Source organism: Dromaius novaehollandiae, chromosome 2, assembly GCF_036370855.1.
Source record: "Dromaius novaehollandiae isolate bDroNov1 chromosome 2, bDroNov1.hap1, whole genome shotgun sequence".
Taxonomy (NCBI): Eukaryota; Metazoa; Chordata; class Aves; order Casuariiformes; family Dromaiidae; genus Dromaius; species Dromaius novaehollandiae.
The window spans coordinates 36,320,324-36,336,421 of NC_088099.1; the positions used below are offsets into that span (position 1 = coordinate 36,320,324).

The 16,098-nt window shown below is 37.4% G+C and overlaps 1 protein-coding gene across 4 annotated transcripts in view; it reads left to right on the forward strand.

Annotated features, from left to right (window-relative positions):
* ANKRD28 (ankyrin repeat domain 28) overlaps positions 1–16,098 on the forward strand; it is a 128,485-nt gene that overhangs the window by 36,895 nt on the left and 75,492 nt on the right. The window contains exons 1-2 of one of the 4 annotated variants that reach the window (XM_064506242.1): positions 5,268–5,402; positions 8,183–8,266. In XM_064506242.1, coding sequence (XP_064362312.1) covers positions 5,283–5,402; positions 8,183–8,266 — 204 coding nt within the window. In that variant the 5' untranslated portion in view covers positions 5,268–5,282. Of the gene's footprint in view, positions 1–5,267; positions 7,061–8,182; positions 8,267–16,098 lie in introns of those variants that run through there. The other 3 variants (XM_026103742.2, XM_026103741.2, XM_064506243.1) reach the window with 3 other exon arrangements.

The following is a 16,098-nucleotide window of genomic DNA, read 5'->3' on the forward strand; positions in this document are numbered from 1 at the left end:
GGATGCAGACTTACCATAACTGTCCATGACAACATGCTGGATACGTGCATCTTTTTGTGTGCTGTCTTCCATGAAACAGCAGCTGGTTTTCTGGTTAATTTTACTGGGCTGGCGCTTCCACTGTCAGACTTAGGTGAGCTTGCTACTGTGATTTACAGAAGTACTTCTATTGTTATTGTTTTGGAAAGTTGTTGAGTGTAATAGCTATCTTTCCTTAAAGTCAGAAGACAGGGCGATGACTTATGTTAGATGCAGCTGAATCAGTAGGAGCCACCACCCAATGCACAGGCATTTTTCCTGAAGCACTTGCAGACTCTGAACTGGGCCTGGAGGCCTCTTGCCCTGCACTGCCTGGCAGTGTAAGAAGAGATTGTTGATTTTGATTCCAGGGTTGCGCATTGCAAAAGCACAGAAAGAAAACCTTAGCCAATGAAATAAAATTTGTCTGTAATGAAAAGGGAAGAATGTTTTGGGTGACTTGCTACCTAGAAAATCATGGGGAAAGATGCTGTTTGCTCAGATTTCCATTTTCTTTAAAGAAATAGGACTTTTATACTTGCCTTTCTGTGTGTGTGGTTTCTTTAGGAATGGCTGTGCTCAATTCTTGCTTTCTCTCCTCCCCCCCCATGCCCCCAATAGAGATGACTTGCCGTCCTCCATATTTTGGATATCAGAGATCTTTTTTAAAAAAAGTATTGACTTGTTTTGTTTTATGGTGGTTGTAAAATGCTGTAGATCACTGGAGAGGTTCTCTCCTGGCATATTGCTCAGATGTATGATATATGCAAAAAGTCTGAAATAGAGAACTGCTAGATATAACACTTCTAAGATGTTTTATTGCTGTCTGATCAGTTGGTATTTCTAAAGTGTTTAAAAATGTTGGCGTTTGATTAAAAACATACAAAACAAGTTTACATCTCAAACACAAACACACATTTTGCATTGGTACTTTTTTTAATGTTGTTTCAGTACAGAAAGGTTAGAATGAATGCTGGGTATTTTCCCTTGTGTTATTTGTGCCTCAAATTTTGTTGAGGTGCCTATTTGGCTACTGGATTTTATTAATCACAAGTTTTATGCAGTCATATATTTTGTTTGAATTAAAATAGCTCTGTAGATTGTTTCAGGCTATGTACTTACATGAGAGAACAGGAACTAAAAGTCATTTCCTTCCCCCCTTTTCTCCATGGACTTACAGTATCCATGAATTCTCTAGGTTGGATAGGTGTGAGCAAAACTTGTCCTTGGAAGCAGAAGAGAAAGTGGGGAGAGTAAAGATTAAAACTAATCCCTCCGTTCCCCCTGCCCTCTTTTTTTCTCTCTCTCTTTTTTTTTTTTTTTTTTTTCCCCTCCTGTATCCCAGCTGTGCATATGATCTGGAATAGATGGAGCAGAATTGGGAAGAAAGGTAGTAATTTGTTGCTTAGACATTCCCATTCCTGGCTCCACCTCATTCCCTCAGGAGTGGAGAGGAAAGAGCGGGAGGAGTTCACAGGAGCAGTGAGTCACAGGGCTTCTAGAAGTATTGGAGCTTGTATTCATGGCGATGCTGAGTGTCATCCCTGTGTAGGCAACAGACCATGTATATGTGGGTAAAATGAATAAAGGTTAAAGATAATCTACAGAAAAATCTGATTATCTTGGGACATGCCTGTGCACTTCTAGCTGTAACTATTCTAAGCAATCTTGGTGTTATAAAGAGATCCAGAGCTTGGGCCTTTCTCTTGCAGGGCTGAAAAATAGTGTTAAAATTTTTTGTAAGCCTTGCTCAATTTTAAATATTTTATTTTTAGTGGAACCTGACAGAATAATTTCCTTCCTTTCCTAGATCCTTGATTATGCAAAATATTGAATGAAACTAGTTGGATTAATCTCAGCCCAGAAAAGACTTTGTAAAAGCTGATTGGCAGGAGAGAAATCTTTATTTGAGTGGGATTGTTGATATTGAATGTGCCTCAGTGAGGTTTTCTGCATCATCAGCAGTCTTGCTACAGCCCTCTGCTCATCAATTCCTAAAGAAAAGGGTAGATCTCTAGCAAATGTTACTATTTTTAGCTGCTACAAAGTTTGTGTTCTTTCTGTCCTTACAGACATGGCCGCTATCATCCGTGTTTTAGCTTGTAAGTTGTGTTCTTCTGATATATTCTCTTCATCTTCATCTACAAAAGTCACTTGGGATTTGATTTACTTAAAGGCAAAATATTTTTATTTGCAAAAAGCAATTTTGTCAACACAAGAGCTGTTTTTCAAGAATACACGTTCTCACTTTTGTCTGCTCAAAAATTGTTTTTATTCTGTGTCGCGCTTGGTTGTCCTCTTTAGGATTTGAGAGGGACGTGTGGAGATCCTGTTTTGCTAACAGCTCGAGGTTGCAGAGGCTTGGTTAGGTCGGCCCTTTGGCCCCAACAGAAATGACGTTCCGCTTCTAAAGTTAGGCCAATCTTGACTCATCTTTCCTACTACTCCTTTAATAAGCTTTCCTATATGAAATATGTAGAATTGAATCTGGAAAGGCTTTTGAAGGCTTTTGGAGATGACAGATGCTGATGACCAGCTCATCTTCAGTTATTTTAAATGTTACTAAGATAAACTGAAAAGTATATTTTGAGAGATGCAATATTTTTTCTTCGTATTTTTGTGAGGTTCTGTCCTTTAAAAAGTTAGTTTGGGGAGAGGGGGCTTCATTTAATCCTCTTGAATGTAGATTGCCTTCGTTCTCTGCTACTGGTATCTTTTCTTGCTCGTCAAAGGTTATTAGTTCTTCGATAATCTGCTGAAAAAATAGACACCTTAGTTTGCTTTCTTTCTGCAGAATTGTGAACTTAAGCTTTTGGCTTTCACAATGGCTGTTAAAAACTTGTATTTTGCAAATCAAAGGAGACCTTGGACTATTTTTTTGAAGTTGACAGAAGAGATGGTTAGAGACAATGCAACAATATTTTTGATTTGAAGGCATTACTTTTGATGGTGGAGCTAGGGAGGGAAGAATATTGTTCTTTTAAGCATGCAAAAGAATGTGGTCTAGTACGCAGTAGTTCAATAAATTTAGGTATTCTCTCCCAGACCATATTGTATATTTTAAGAGTATTATAAATAGCAAGCACTAGTTAATTGTAAGGAAAAGTTAAATGTTTCTAGAATAAGATTGTCCTTTGGGTGTGAAAGTAATTAAATGGCACATTCGTAGTGTAAGTGGTGTTTGTTTTTTTTTTTTTTTTTTTTTTGTCCACTTACATACATGGTTTAGCATGCTATCAAGATTGATATAATATAGACTTAATTGTGTTGGCTCTCTCTTTAATGCAAGCTGTAACATACTGGCTTTTAACACTTTTTTGTCTATAGTAATGTCACCATTCAAAATGTAACATTATACAAGCTAAAACATGTTAATTTGCTTTTGGAAATTGTTTATTTTTATTTTATTTGTAGGTAAGTTATCTAGAATAGTTATCAGAGTAGATTCAGATAGTCTTAAGTCTTCTAAATTTTCACACTTATTTAAGTGTGAAGTTCTACATTTTTAATGGCAAATACACCTATAGGACTTCTAGCTGGATTTTTAAATGTGTTTTGATCATGAATTGCAAGGATCAAAAATGGATAATTCTCAAATATGTGAAATTAAACTAAATTGGGCATTATCTAGCAACAAGTCTAGCTATATAATGCTAATTCTGAGGGAAAAAGTCTGGAACTGTTAATGTTTGCTTGCTGTATAAACTTACTGGCTCTGAAAAAGTGCTCATTTACACTTAACATATGGACTCAGACAGATTACCATTATCTAACAAACGTGTGTGTGTCTAGTACGAAAAACAAGTTTATGCTTTGTAAGTCTACTTTGCTTATAGACTTAAGATGTGATCTTATTTTTTCAAAGTGATATTTAGTTATGCAAGTGAACTACAAGGTCAATTCCTTAGGGCGTTTTTCACAAATAAAAAGCAAAAATTCTCTAGATTGTGGTTGCTGTGTTCCTTTGCAGACAGTGGGATGTTGCAATAGATGAGCCTTGAGGATGTCCTGGTTTTTATTTAAATGAGTTGTATTTTTGCAGTGGCCAAGAAGGACGTGTAGACCTACTCATATGAATACGTTGTTTCTTTTTAATAAATTGTTGAAGTACCAGAATAATATAGCATAGTGTACCAACTGTTGCTTTTTTCTTAATTAAAGACCAAAAGTATGAAATTAGAAAACAACTGGGACTCTGTATAGAGATGAATGAGGTATATTTATAAAGATGCGTGTTATTCACATGCTGTAAATAGTGTTTGGGAAAGCTGAATGTTACCAGAAGCTTCACAGTGGATCAGAAGCTTGTGCTATACTCTGCCAGGCCAGCGGTCCTGAGCTTAGGGAGCCTCAGACTACATAACACAACTCTTTTGCACTTAAAAAACCCTTATCTGCAGGAAGTGTCAGTAGGTGTTTTTGAAAGAATTTCTTATGTTGCAGTGAAGCTATTGCAGAAATTATTTTAAAACAGGGGTGATGTGAGCTTTTCCTTTCCCCAGCCCCCAAAGATGGGAATTCAGTATGTCTATTAATATCCAGGCCATTTAATATACCCATCAAACCTGTCTTTCTCTCTGTCTGGAGGAAGATGTGAAACTTTAGCAGGAGTGTTTTATTGAAGAGCTGTAAAACTCTTCTCCTTGTTCCCCATTGACGCGTTCTGCTCCTGTCAGGCACGACGGGCCACCAGAAGCACCCGCCGTACTGCGCAGGATGAGCAAGAAACCATCCCGCTGTTCATGTAACACTTAAGCATTTCCAGCAACTTTGACAGGATTCATTTACATAATACTCCCACAAACCAGCACCGTTTAAGTAGATTCAAGCTGAAATATTTATTCAGCAAGTTGTAGGACTTTATTATATTCAAGTTATACTTGGTGTAATTTTTTTTTTCAGGCTGAAGGTCTGTGTGTGTCTACTAGTTGCAACCAAACATGGGTTTGGTCATTTAATAACTGGCTTTTAATAGTCAGCTGATTACTTTAAGAGACATTTTACTTTCAGTTCATTTTCAGAAGACTTCTGTGGGGAGTTTCTTGTCTTCTAGGAGTTAAGCGAGGATTGTTTTGCTGCTGCGGCCAGTGCCATATGAAAGCAGTTAAAACGTTGGAATTGTTTACCGCCTAAATTGTTGTTAGTCAGCAGAGCCAGTACACCAGATTTCTTTGCGGCTTTTAGTGGAAAATGTTAAACAGTGACTCTTTCTTCAGTTACAGAATTTTTACGTTTGAGCTGAATTAGTCAGGGAGCTGGCACAAATGTTGCCTCTGCAAAGACTGCCCAAAAGGCGCTTTTTTTTCTTTTTTCTTTTTTTTTCTTTTTCTTTTTTTTTCTTTTTGCCGGAGGAAGTTGCATTGCGAGCGGTAGCTCAGTTCTTGGTAAGTGTGACATGTGAGCATTACTAGGCATTTCATCCTGCGAGCCTGCAGTCTCTGTCGGCTCCTGCTCAGTTGGAAAGCTGCTGTGGCTGTGGCTTGTGCTCCACTCCTGCGGTCTCCTAATGACCGATTCGGACAGTTAGCTTTTTTCTTTTGTTCTTTTTTTTCTTTTTCCTTTTAAAGCTCTGCAAGACTTATCTGCTGATCACGTCATTTAATCTGTCAAGGAAAAATTGATAAGGAGAGCCTCTAGCTGAAGAGGAAAATCAGGCTGGCACAGTGACAGATGTTCGAATAAAGAAGTTGGCTCAGAGAAGATGCACGGAGTTTGATTTTTATTTTTTTTCCTTTCCCCTCTTCCTCTCTCCCTCCTTCCTCTCCCCCTCAATCTGAATGAAGACTATCATGGGAACTGTATTCACATGGTGATGAAAAGAAACACTTGAGTGATCAACTGCTTTCGCAGAAGAAGTGTAAGGCAGTAATTGGAGCGTTTGTGCCATGGCAGCTAGCTTGTTTTGCTGAAGCCTTCTTCCTCAACGGTAATTCTGCCTCGCGCAGTCCCTGATGGAGAAGCCACAGCTACTGCCTGGTGAAGGAGAAATGAGTGCTCTGCCCTGCTGGTGTCACTGACGGAGTAATGCTATCTTCATGTCTGTCACTGGGGGAATCTGGATTAAACAGGCAGTATTGCTGAAGGAGTTTCATTGTCCCGGCGGTCTGACTCATCGCCTGTAAATGTGCTGCAGCCGTGCTGTACGTTGCAGATATTTTTATTGCATGGGAACGAATTATCATCCTCTGGCCATGTTCTGAATAACTGCTGAAAAGCAGATGCATTTTGTTGGACGGACTGTTTTTGACGTTGACGGCTGCAGCTGCAGAATTACAGGGTGACTAGAAGCGGTGTTATTTTCAGTCAGCAGCGAGGCTGCTGCCGCTGCTCTTCATCAGCGCTGACCTTGCGGGGCTGGGTGCAGCGGCGGCCGTCCTTGCCAGGGCAATTGTTCGCTGCCGCAGGCTGCGCCGGCCGGCGTGGCGGCGCCCACGAGCATGGCCGCGCTGCGTGCCTAGCGCCGCGCTGCGCGCGTACCGCCGCGCTGCCGGAGCTCCGCCAGCAGCAAAGGGCAGCTCGCCGCCGAAAGGGCAGCTATTTGAGACAGCGCAGTCCGTTCCAGTTGAATTGGATCTAGGAATATTTTTTTTCAGCTGTTCCACAGTTTCGCTACCGTGGTTTTGATATTGTTGAGTGAAATTTTATTTAACAGAAGAACAACTTTATTTTATTTTATTTTATTTTTTAAGCTGTTGTCTTGAACATCTCAAAGTGTTTTAATCTGAAAAATGAAGTGTAAGGAAGGACTGGAGTGTGCTTTTTTAAATGTTAATACACCAGCAGTAGCACTTACAGGTTTGTGAGTGTATGGGAAAGAGGTGAAAGTGTTTTCTATATGGTCCGTGCTGTGAAACCTACAGTGTGCTTCCAGAAATACAGTGGCTGGGCTTTTTTTTGTTTGCTTTTCCTTCCTCAAACGGATCGAATGAGTCGAGTCTGTATTGTTGTTTTGGAGGAGGTGGAAGATGATTCTCCCACATTTATTTCCAAATTACCTCAGGAAGATATATCTTTGCATCCCTCGCCCTCTGGAAATGTGCTGGTAAGGCGTGCTGTTTGCTGGCATGTTTGCTGTTCGTACCACTGTTGCAGCTACCACTAGTAACTGTCATAAGGTTAACATGAATATGCATCATGTTGAAACTGGAGGAGAGATGGTAAAACCTGCCTATAGTGAACAGTGGAAAAAGCTGAAGCTCAGTTATAGAATTAATATTTTTTCAGGGGCTCGTTCCTTTGCATGTAACTTTATCTACGATGCAGCAGTAACAGATCTTGACTCCGGTGCAGAAGATTTCTGGAGGGCCTGGTAAAGCTGTGTTTGCAGGAAGCGGTTCTCCCCCGCTTCACTCACCATTCCTCTGGTGTGTTTAGGCAGTACCACTTTAGGCACTGATGTAATCGTTATATTGCAACAGTTTGTTATGTTTATTTTGAGAACTGATACAGTAGATTGTATACGGGAAGCGACAGTAGTTACAAGCTAAAATAAAAAAGAGCAGAGGTCATGCTATAGACCTACCTTAGACTGAGGTTATTGCATCCTAGACGTGGTCAGCGCTGGGGGAACTGTGCCTTTATTTCTTCAAATGATTTTACTTTGTCAAGTGACTGACTAAAATCATGCTAGCATATCTCTGCAGCTTTTCTTGCTTACCAAGAAATCTTGCTATATTTAGTAATATGTGTGAGTGAGTGTGAATTTGTTACCATACTTATCTGATGCACTTTGCTTCCTTATTCGATATCCAAACAGGTGAAAATTTCTAATAACTTTAGTCACTTGCTAATGTAAAAGGGATTTGTTGGTATGTATTTTATAGAATTCACAGTATGTGTTAACATGCTCACTTTATTTTTAAGCCCTAATTTTATTACAATGATTTCTCTTTTCAGCCATTATAAGCTAGTGTTCTAGCTTTTCTTTATGGTTTGTTGATTGGTGCAATGACTTGAGTATGTCGGTGTGTTTGGGGTTTTTACAACTTTAAAACTTGGAATTCTTTCAATTCTGTCATTTCTGATTTTTCATTTCACTGCCTGGGGTGTTCTGTTTTGTCCTTGTTTGGTGTTTGTATGTTATGTATCCGAAAGCTGTGCATGTGTCAACAAAAAGTAAAATGGAATTATACTCTAAGATATATTCTTTTTTCATTCATTTCAGCCACCTTTGGTTCAAGCTATATTTAATGGAGATCCTGATGAAGTTCGAGCACTAATATTTAAGAAAGAAGATGTTAATTTTCAGGTAAAAACAACTGTCTTTAGCCTTGAATAGAAATTCATTTCATTTTAATACATCTATCTACTGTACTAATCACCTTAGAACTTTGCTAATTCGAGTATACAGTGTAAGACTGTGATAATCTTTTTGTTTTTGAGGTGTGTAGAACCAAAAGCAAAAATTCAATTAGGTATGTATATTCTGACACTTAAAAAGCATTCTCAGAATGTGTCTGACCAATGCCAGCTGAAGCATATAGGAGTCCTCCATTGACAACAAGTTTATTTTTACAGGGTCCTGCTCAAGATCCGTAAGGTAAGTTTTGCTTGATAAGGTTGTGGGTTTTTTCTCTGGCTTTTGCAATAGTATTCTATGCTTTTAAGCAAGATTGCGTGATGGATTGTATAATGTCAAATGACTTAATTTTCTAGTAAGTCATGAGACCATTTGTGCTGTGTCTCTTTCCTGTCTCTTCATATGCCCACTCTGGGCATGATGTAAGTATTTTTATTTTTAAAACTTGATTAGTATGTATCACTTCATTTATATTTCTCCATGTGCAAGTCAGGTTTAGCATTCATAGGTACAGTGCCTGTAGACCATGTTAGGTTAGTATTTTTCTGCCTTTTTGGTTATTTACTACAAAAGCTTCTGCTAGATTTCAGTATGTGCACAATAGTGCTTTTGGTTTTTTTCTTTGCTCTACCTCCAAATTTGTCAAACATTATCAGTCCATGATAGAAATAGAGAGACGTGCTTAAATAGGAAGGCATGTTACTATTTGATGTCTTTTGAAGAGGGTTACTTTAGACTACTAGGTAGTTACAGTGAAGAAAAATATCATAGAATATTCCAAATCTGTTTCTTACAAGTTTATACATCTTGATTGTTTTTTTTTCTTTTATTCCTTTCCATGGATACATCTCCCTTTATACAGTGTATTTATATCTTAGACTAGTAACATCCAAAGTATATTTAAAATGCAGCAAATACGCTATTTTCTTCATGTCCACCTTCTCCAGCATAGGCAGGTGCTTATTACATGTGGCAGCTCTTTCCTATCATGGTGGTCCTAGAAACTTGATTGGTATGAGTCCTACAGTATTTAATATTTCATTTACATATGTCCCTTAAAATACCGTTTTCCAGGAGTGAATGAACATACAAATTCTCCCATTGTTCGGCAGAAGTGAAGAAAGCTAGCTAGAAAACTGCCTAGTGGGTTTTTCTTTGTGTGTCTGTGTGTGTGTGTTCTTCCCTGGGTTTTATACTTGTTTATATACTTGGCTGGAGATAACATAATCCCACATAGTCTAGATCCAGAATTTTCTGCTTAGTTATGTGCTGTAGATTGGTGTGGACAGCGGGAGGGGGAAGAGTGCAGAAAATGAAGTGGCTATATGTATTTCCTAATAAAGAGAAGGATCATGATAAACAGTTCATCACTGTTTTGACTGTTGTGGATTGTGTTAGAACCAGTGTATATGCTGGGGGTTTTTTTCCACTTAGCTGTCCAAATACTTGAGTGCGCTTGTTTGAATTCCGAACTCATTCTCTCCAATGCCTCTGCAGGAATCTTTTCTCCTCTAAATAGCAACTAATTCTTTTGCAGTTTGTATTCTAACAGTTAAAAGACTCTTTCCTTCCAATAAGTAGTGGGTTGCGTTCTGTAACTGGAGACTGAGCAGAGTTCTGCAAATTAAATTTTACTCATAAATGAGCTGGATATAGAACTGTTCTAGGTCTTTGTTGCGACAATGACATTAATCTAGGAAAACTGTTAGTGTCTAGATGAAATGAGAGGGTTTTTTTCTTATCATCCAGCTTCATGTATCTTTTTACTTATGGGAGTGTTTATAGATGTTATCTTTATTAATAGTGATTGTTTTAATATTGTGTTAAAACTACTTGAGTTGTGTTGATGTATTTGACTTTTTAAAGCTAGGCTGTGGTAACTGTTTGCTATTATGTAGTATCTACAGACTACACCCAGGTTAGGCTGTAATTAAATGATTTATTCCTAAAACAGATGATATCTTGTACCATACTGTTAAATTCAGAAGGATTCTGAGGTTGGTGGTTGGTTTTCCATAGCATGAGGAGTTGTGTGTAAAAGTAAGATGATGTACTGATGGCAAATTCAGTTTTTTCAGGGAGAAGATTGTTCATGTCTCACTTTAGCAGCCTTCTTGAGTCACAGTCTCAGCCTAGACTTATAAAGTATGGATTGTATTGTATTCAAGTCTGCAGGTGTAATGTCTTATGAAGAAAGAGGAAATTGAGGAGTATTTAGCTGTTTAAACTGTGGTTTGGAAAGGGTTGACCTCTCTAAGTTGCAAGTGTTGTTTTTTGAAGACAACTGATTTATAGAAACTTTGATCAAATGTATTGTTTGGAAGGTAAATTCTCTCAGCCTCCAATTAATAAAAAACTGTGTGTGTGCAGGGTATCCTTGTCCCTCCCTTTGAGAAAGCTTGAGAAACTGTAGCAGCCTGCTTCATGAATCTGGCTTAAATCATACACATCACATATGTCAAGCCTGATGTAGCTTCTGTTATCCACGTTGCTCTTGCTACACTGTGTGTATATTTTTTTTCTTGGTACCATACTGAGCTTTTGAGACTTGTCAATGAGAAAAATGTTTTGTGTGATAACTGATACAGTTAATATCTTTTTTTTATTAGTTAATGGGGAGCCTCAACATTTCCTGCTGTTTCCATTAAAATACTATGATGAGTTTGTTTTCTGTACTTTTCAGTACTTAATTTTAGCTAGCTAAATTGATTTCAGCATTGCTGTTTTCAGCCTAGTAGCCTCTGCTTTTACAGATCAGGTTTTGGCTTTGTTCTTTAAAAATTGGAAGGCAGTCACTACTGTAAACTTGTGCAACTTCTGTTTGTAACCAAAACTTTTATGATATATAAATCAGTTTCATAGATCATGAAAACTGAATATTTTATGTAAGTTATTTGTTAAGGATATAATTTGGAGGAGGCAATACCAGCTTGCTGTCAAAAATGATACAAAGGTATATCTGACTATTGACATGACTTTCAAAATCAGAATTATTATTATTTTTTTTATCCCCTAGACCTATTAGGATAATATTTCTTACTGTGAGAAGTGATAATTCAGGTAACTCTATATGTAATCTTTGTAACGTAACTGCACTTGATCTAAGCCAAGGGGATCCTCTCTGGAACCAGTGTCAGTATGTCCCTCGCTCTTTCCAAGTGATGCTAAAAGCAAGCAAGCAAGCAAGCCTTCCTTTTGGAGGGGTCCTGAAGTCACACAGACCTCTCCCAATTTTCAGAAGTGCTCACTGTCCCTATTTCAAGTAGTGGTTGATACATGTAGGAAACACCTGTATTTTGTTGCTCACTGTGCTTTGAGAGATTATAATAGACTTAAACTGTGAAATGCATTTTGAAGCTATTTTCTATGTGAGTTGGTGTTTTTCTTCCAACACAAAATGTAAGATTGGAAAATGAAATCCCATATACCATACTGAGGACTGCAGCAATCAGGTTATCCCTCTTTCTATTCTGGACTATTGGCTATCCTGCACAGATTCTAATTCTTAATTTAATGGCCCTTTACTATATCTGTAGTAACCAAAGTAAGTAAAGTAACAACAACAACAACAAAGCTCTGCTGTGCTATTATTGGGAGGGAGAGGCAAAATCCCACAACCAACCCCCCCCCCCCAAACCCCCAAAATGCAGTTTCTCCTCCCCACTGTGCTCCACACCTGTGTTAACTAGTAATAGCGTTGACCATAAAGCTTTTTGTTCCTGGGACTGGCAAGGAGTATGATTTAGAAATGCCGGCGTGGTAGGTACAAATACGACAGCGAAGTCTGTGTATCTGACTTTGTTATTTGGAGCAGTGGGGTTGCTGCATGGCTGACTGTTGCAGTAGAGATGTCGGCTCTCTTCCAGCCCTGCCAGGTAGGATTTGCATAACTTCTTGAGTTATTTGCGTGTTAGGAGAATGCTGTTGGATTTCCTCCTAGGGTAAGAGATGAGGTCTTATTTGATTTCCTGCTAATTTTTTGTAAATTTATTTTACTCTGTATTTTATTGCATGTATTGAAAGAGGAAGAAAATGAGTTTATTGGTCTGGTGTAAGCCTAGGACTTCTCATACTGCATTGCATGCCAGGAGACTTTAAAGGTTGTCAAGAGTCTCCGATATCCTAGTAATTCAGAAATTAATGGTGGAAATTAAAGCACAGTTTGAAAACAAGAAAGATTCTCTGATGTGATGCTGGTGTTGGTCAGCAATGTCCTAGAAGAGGTTAAACAGAAAAAATAGGTAATGAATTTATGGTCCCCTGAGTTTCATCCTTCGTACACCTGTACCTTGGGCTACACTCTGTGGTAACTGTTTCTTTTTCTGTCTGTGGAAACTGCTGAGACTGAACAGCGCAGCGTAGAGCCGCAAAGCCTGAATTTGTTGGCCAAAATATAGAGCATTCTACAAAACTTAGTAGAATTCAAGATCTGATCATGCAAATACATCCTGTACCTATTTTGTATATAAAAAAGAATGTTTATATATTAGTTATATGGATAATTTAATTACTTTGTGTAATTCGGCAGTCATCTTGAAGTATCTCTCAATGTTTAAATAAAGAAATAAATAAATAACTCCCCCCCCCCCCCCAAACCCATGTAAGTATGTATCAGGGCCTTGCTTAAAAACAAACAAACAAAAAGCCATAATGTGTAATGAGGTAAAAATAGTCTTCAGGGATTTTTACCTTTTATGTTCATTATCTCTTTGTAGCCACCTGTTTTATCAAAAGTATATGAGTAATATGTGTTTTTTTTTAATTTTGATTAAAAATATGCATGCATACAGCTGCAAATGTAAATTCATTTTAGCTTGACATATCTATGCCTCTAAAAAGCCTCTTTATTAATTGCAACCCCTAAAATGTTTGAGTTTTGTCATCAGTACCTTTTGTAATTTGGAAGTAATGTTAGTGTAAGCATTTGCCAGTTGGGACAACTTGAAGCGTCTCATAGCAGGTTGAATACATGGTGCTTTTCAAATAGTAGCAGTCAATCTGCAATACCATGTTTCTGTGGGGGCTATTTGAGGGGGGGGAAGGGTTTTTGTTTTTAACGGGGCTGGAAATAGTTTTGAAAACAGTGGGGAAAAACTTTGGCAGTTTTGTTAAGAAATTCCCCTGGGCCAGGTAAAAGCACTAGGAAGATGGGCACATACAGACAGTCGCCCTGCAGCAGCCCTGTATAAATTGATCAGAAAAAAGTTTTGTGATGTTTTGCAAAGTCTTATGTTCTGGTCTATATGGAGTACGCGCGAAATTTAATCGTTTTCCACATAAATTCATCTATACCTCCTGTTAGAGTAAGCTGCTGGCAGTCAGCGTAAAGGTTACATGCAGCTTTTGTATCTCAACAGGTGAGAATAACTTGTAAAAAGTTAGTGCAATGTAGCAAAAGCCAAGCAGGTGGCATCTAGAATCATTTATGATTTTTAACTCTTCAAGCTGTATTTTTGAGGAGGTGAGAGAGTGTATATTTACTAATTAGTCTACATTAGCAAATAAAATCTTACTTGTCGCAAGGTTGTTTCAGGCATAGTGTTGGAAACTTGTGTGGTTTGTGCAGGCAATGTAGACTATTTGCGTGAGGGACTTTATTGCTAGCAGCTGCAGTTGGCAAGAAAAACTTGCACTAACGTATGTGATACTATGGGACAGCATCTTATTCCCTGGCAGGACAGCCTGTGCGGACAGCCCTTGCTGCTGGTTCGCTGACTTGGAAGTGAGGGAGGAATTAGGAAAACATCCAGAAAAAAGGGGACTGTTATCCTGAAGAGCACTTTTTTTGAGGTCCTATCTTCATAGTTCAGAATATAAACTTTTACTTTCCTAGTTGTAGTCATTGCTAGAGAGTTTAAATCTGGCATACATTTTTTTTTTCCTTTTTTTAAAAACAGCAGTCATATTTTTTTTTCTGTGGGTTTCCTGCTAATTTCTTCTCTCTTGCAGATGAAATTTTAATAAAGAAATGCTGTAATTACTGCAGCTTAAACTATCTTGACTGACAGTGCGAATGTGGAGTTGCAGTAATATTTTATTTTGGAATAGCACACAACTTAGACCTATTAAAAAAAAAAAAACCTTAAATTTAAGACCCTTTTCTCTCCTGTGTCCAATATGATGTAATATCATGATAATCATTGCAAAGAAATATTTGGTGGGAAATGGCGATTTTGATGTATTGATAAAGTACATTAAAATAGTCACATTTTTTCCTCTGTAGAGAACACACTTCTTGTCATAGAGAAATACTTAGAATGAGGACAAATTTTAGTTTACCTTCTTTTATAATATGCTAGTTACAGCTAGTGTGATTCTTAAGATTTGCAGCTTTAGTTTTTCCCTCTCTGGTCTAGAGAAAAAATTGTTTTAAACTGCTTGCTAATTTTCCAAATGATTCACGTATTTAAAATTCTGTCATAAACTTTAGGGCTTAGGGTTTTTGTTTTACACTAAAAAGCTTTCTGCTTGATTGAGCGTTATTTTTAATTAGTTCTTATTTTCAGTTTAGACTGCAGCAGATTGGGGGATGTTTATGAAGCTGAAAGATTTTTTTTTTTTCCTTTCTTTCGGCTTACGAAAAAACAAACGAGTTGTAACTTTGTGTTTAGTACTAGTTATTAAAATACAGTTTCATCCTTTGAATGCTCAGTAAAGCAAGCATTGGGTGTGAGTCTTCCTAGAAATAAGATGAAGAGCTGTATGCTGAAAATTTTCAGCAAAGACAACTGATTAGATATTTGGAGCGACGTTTTCAGATAGGTCTATGCTTGTTGCCTAGACCTTCATTCATTTGGAATCATTAAGCTGCGGTGCTCAATTTTAACTTACAGTACATTGGACTAATAAGTAAGAATGTCTTTCAAAAAGCTTACGAGTATCACAACATTGTGAACTGTGAAGAGGGAGTTTTTGAGTAACATAATACACTTGCTATTTTGCAGTACTGATGATGTCTGTCTAGATTTGCAGCAATGAAAAAGTCAAATCTCATGTAAAAGAATGTCATAGTTGTTGGAAATGTCTGTCTAAGCGTTACTAATTGTGTCTAAACATGAATAATTTGCTATAATAATGTTAGTTTTTAAGTATATTAAGAACAACTTATAATAAGACATAGTAATTTTATGGTGAGGTGGAAATCAAAAGGAATAAGACATTATAAGAATATTGATTAAATATCTGGGTATGTTTAAAAATAATTAATAAACTTGTAGCACACTTAGATATATTAGACTTTGGGATTTTGAAATAATTGCTTTAGTACTCTTAAAATGGTAATGTTCACTTTACATAGAAACATAAATTTCTGTCTCAGTTGATAAACTTAGATCTTAAGGGTTTTGATGAAGAAGGTCTTGATATGCTTTGCAGCATACATTTATGGCTATATGATACAAGTGCTACCAGTTCTTTTCACTTTACAGTCCAAGTAATTTAACAAGGAAATCCTACAATTTTGTCAATCTGTAGTGTATTTTTGTTTCGTTTGGGCCAAACAACAGTTTTCAAGTAGTTGGGATTAAAGTGCAGTAGTTTAACTTCCACTGAAGAGGCAAGCTAGACTTCATTTCATTTTCTTACCTAACTCTTCTTCTAGACCTCCTAAATTAATTTTCACTGCTACATAGTGAAATATACTTTCTGATAGAGAACTTGTAGTGACTGAATAATTTTAAAATGCATTCAATTTCAAAAATGGGTAAGCTAAAAACATGAAAAGCATAGGGAAGGTTTGTAGATAGCTTATGGATCAAAGAAGGCCTTCGTGATGCTTTCAT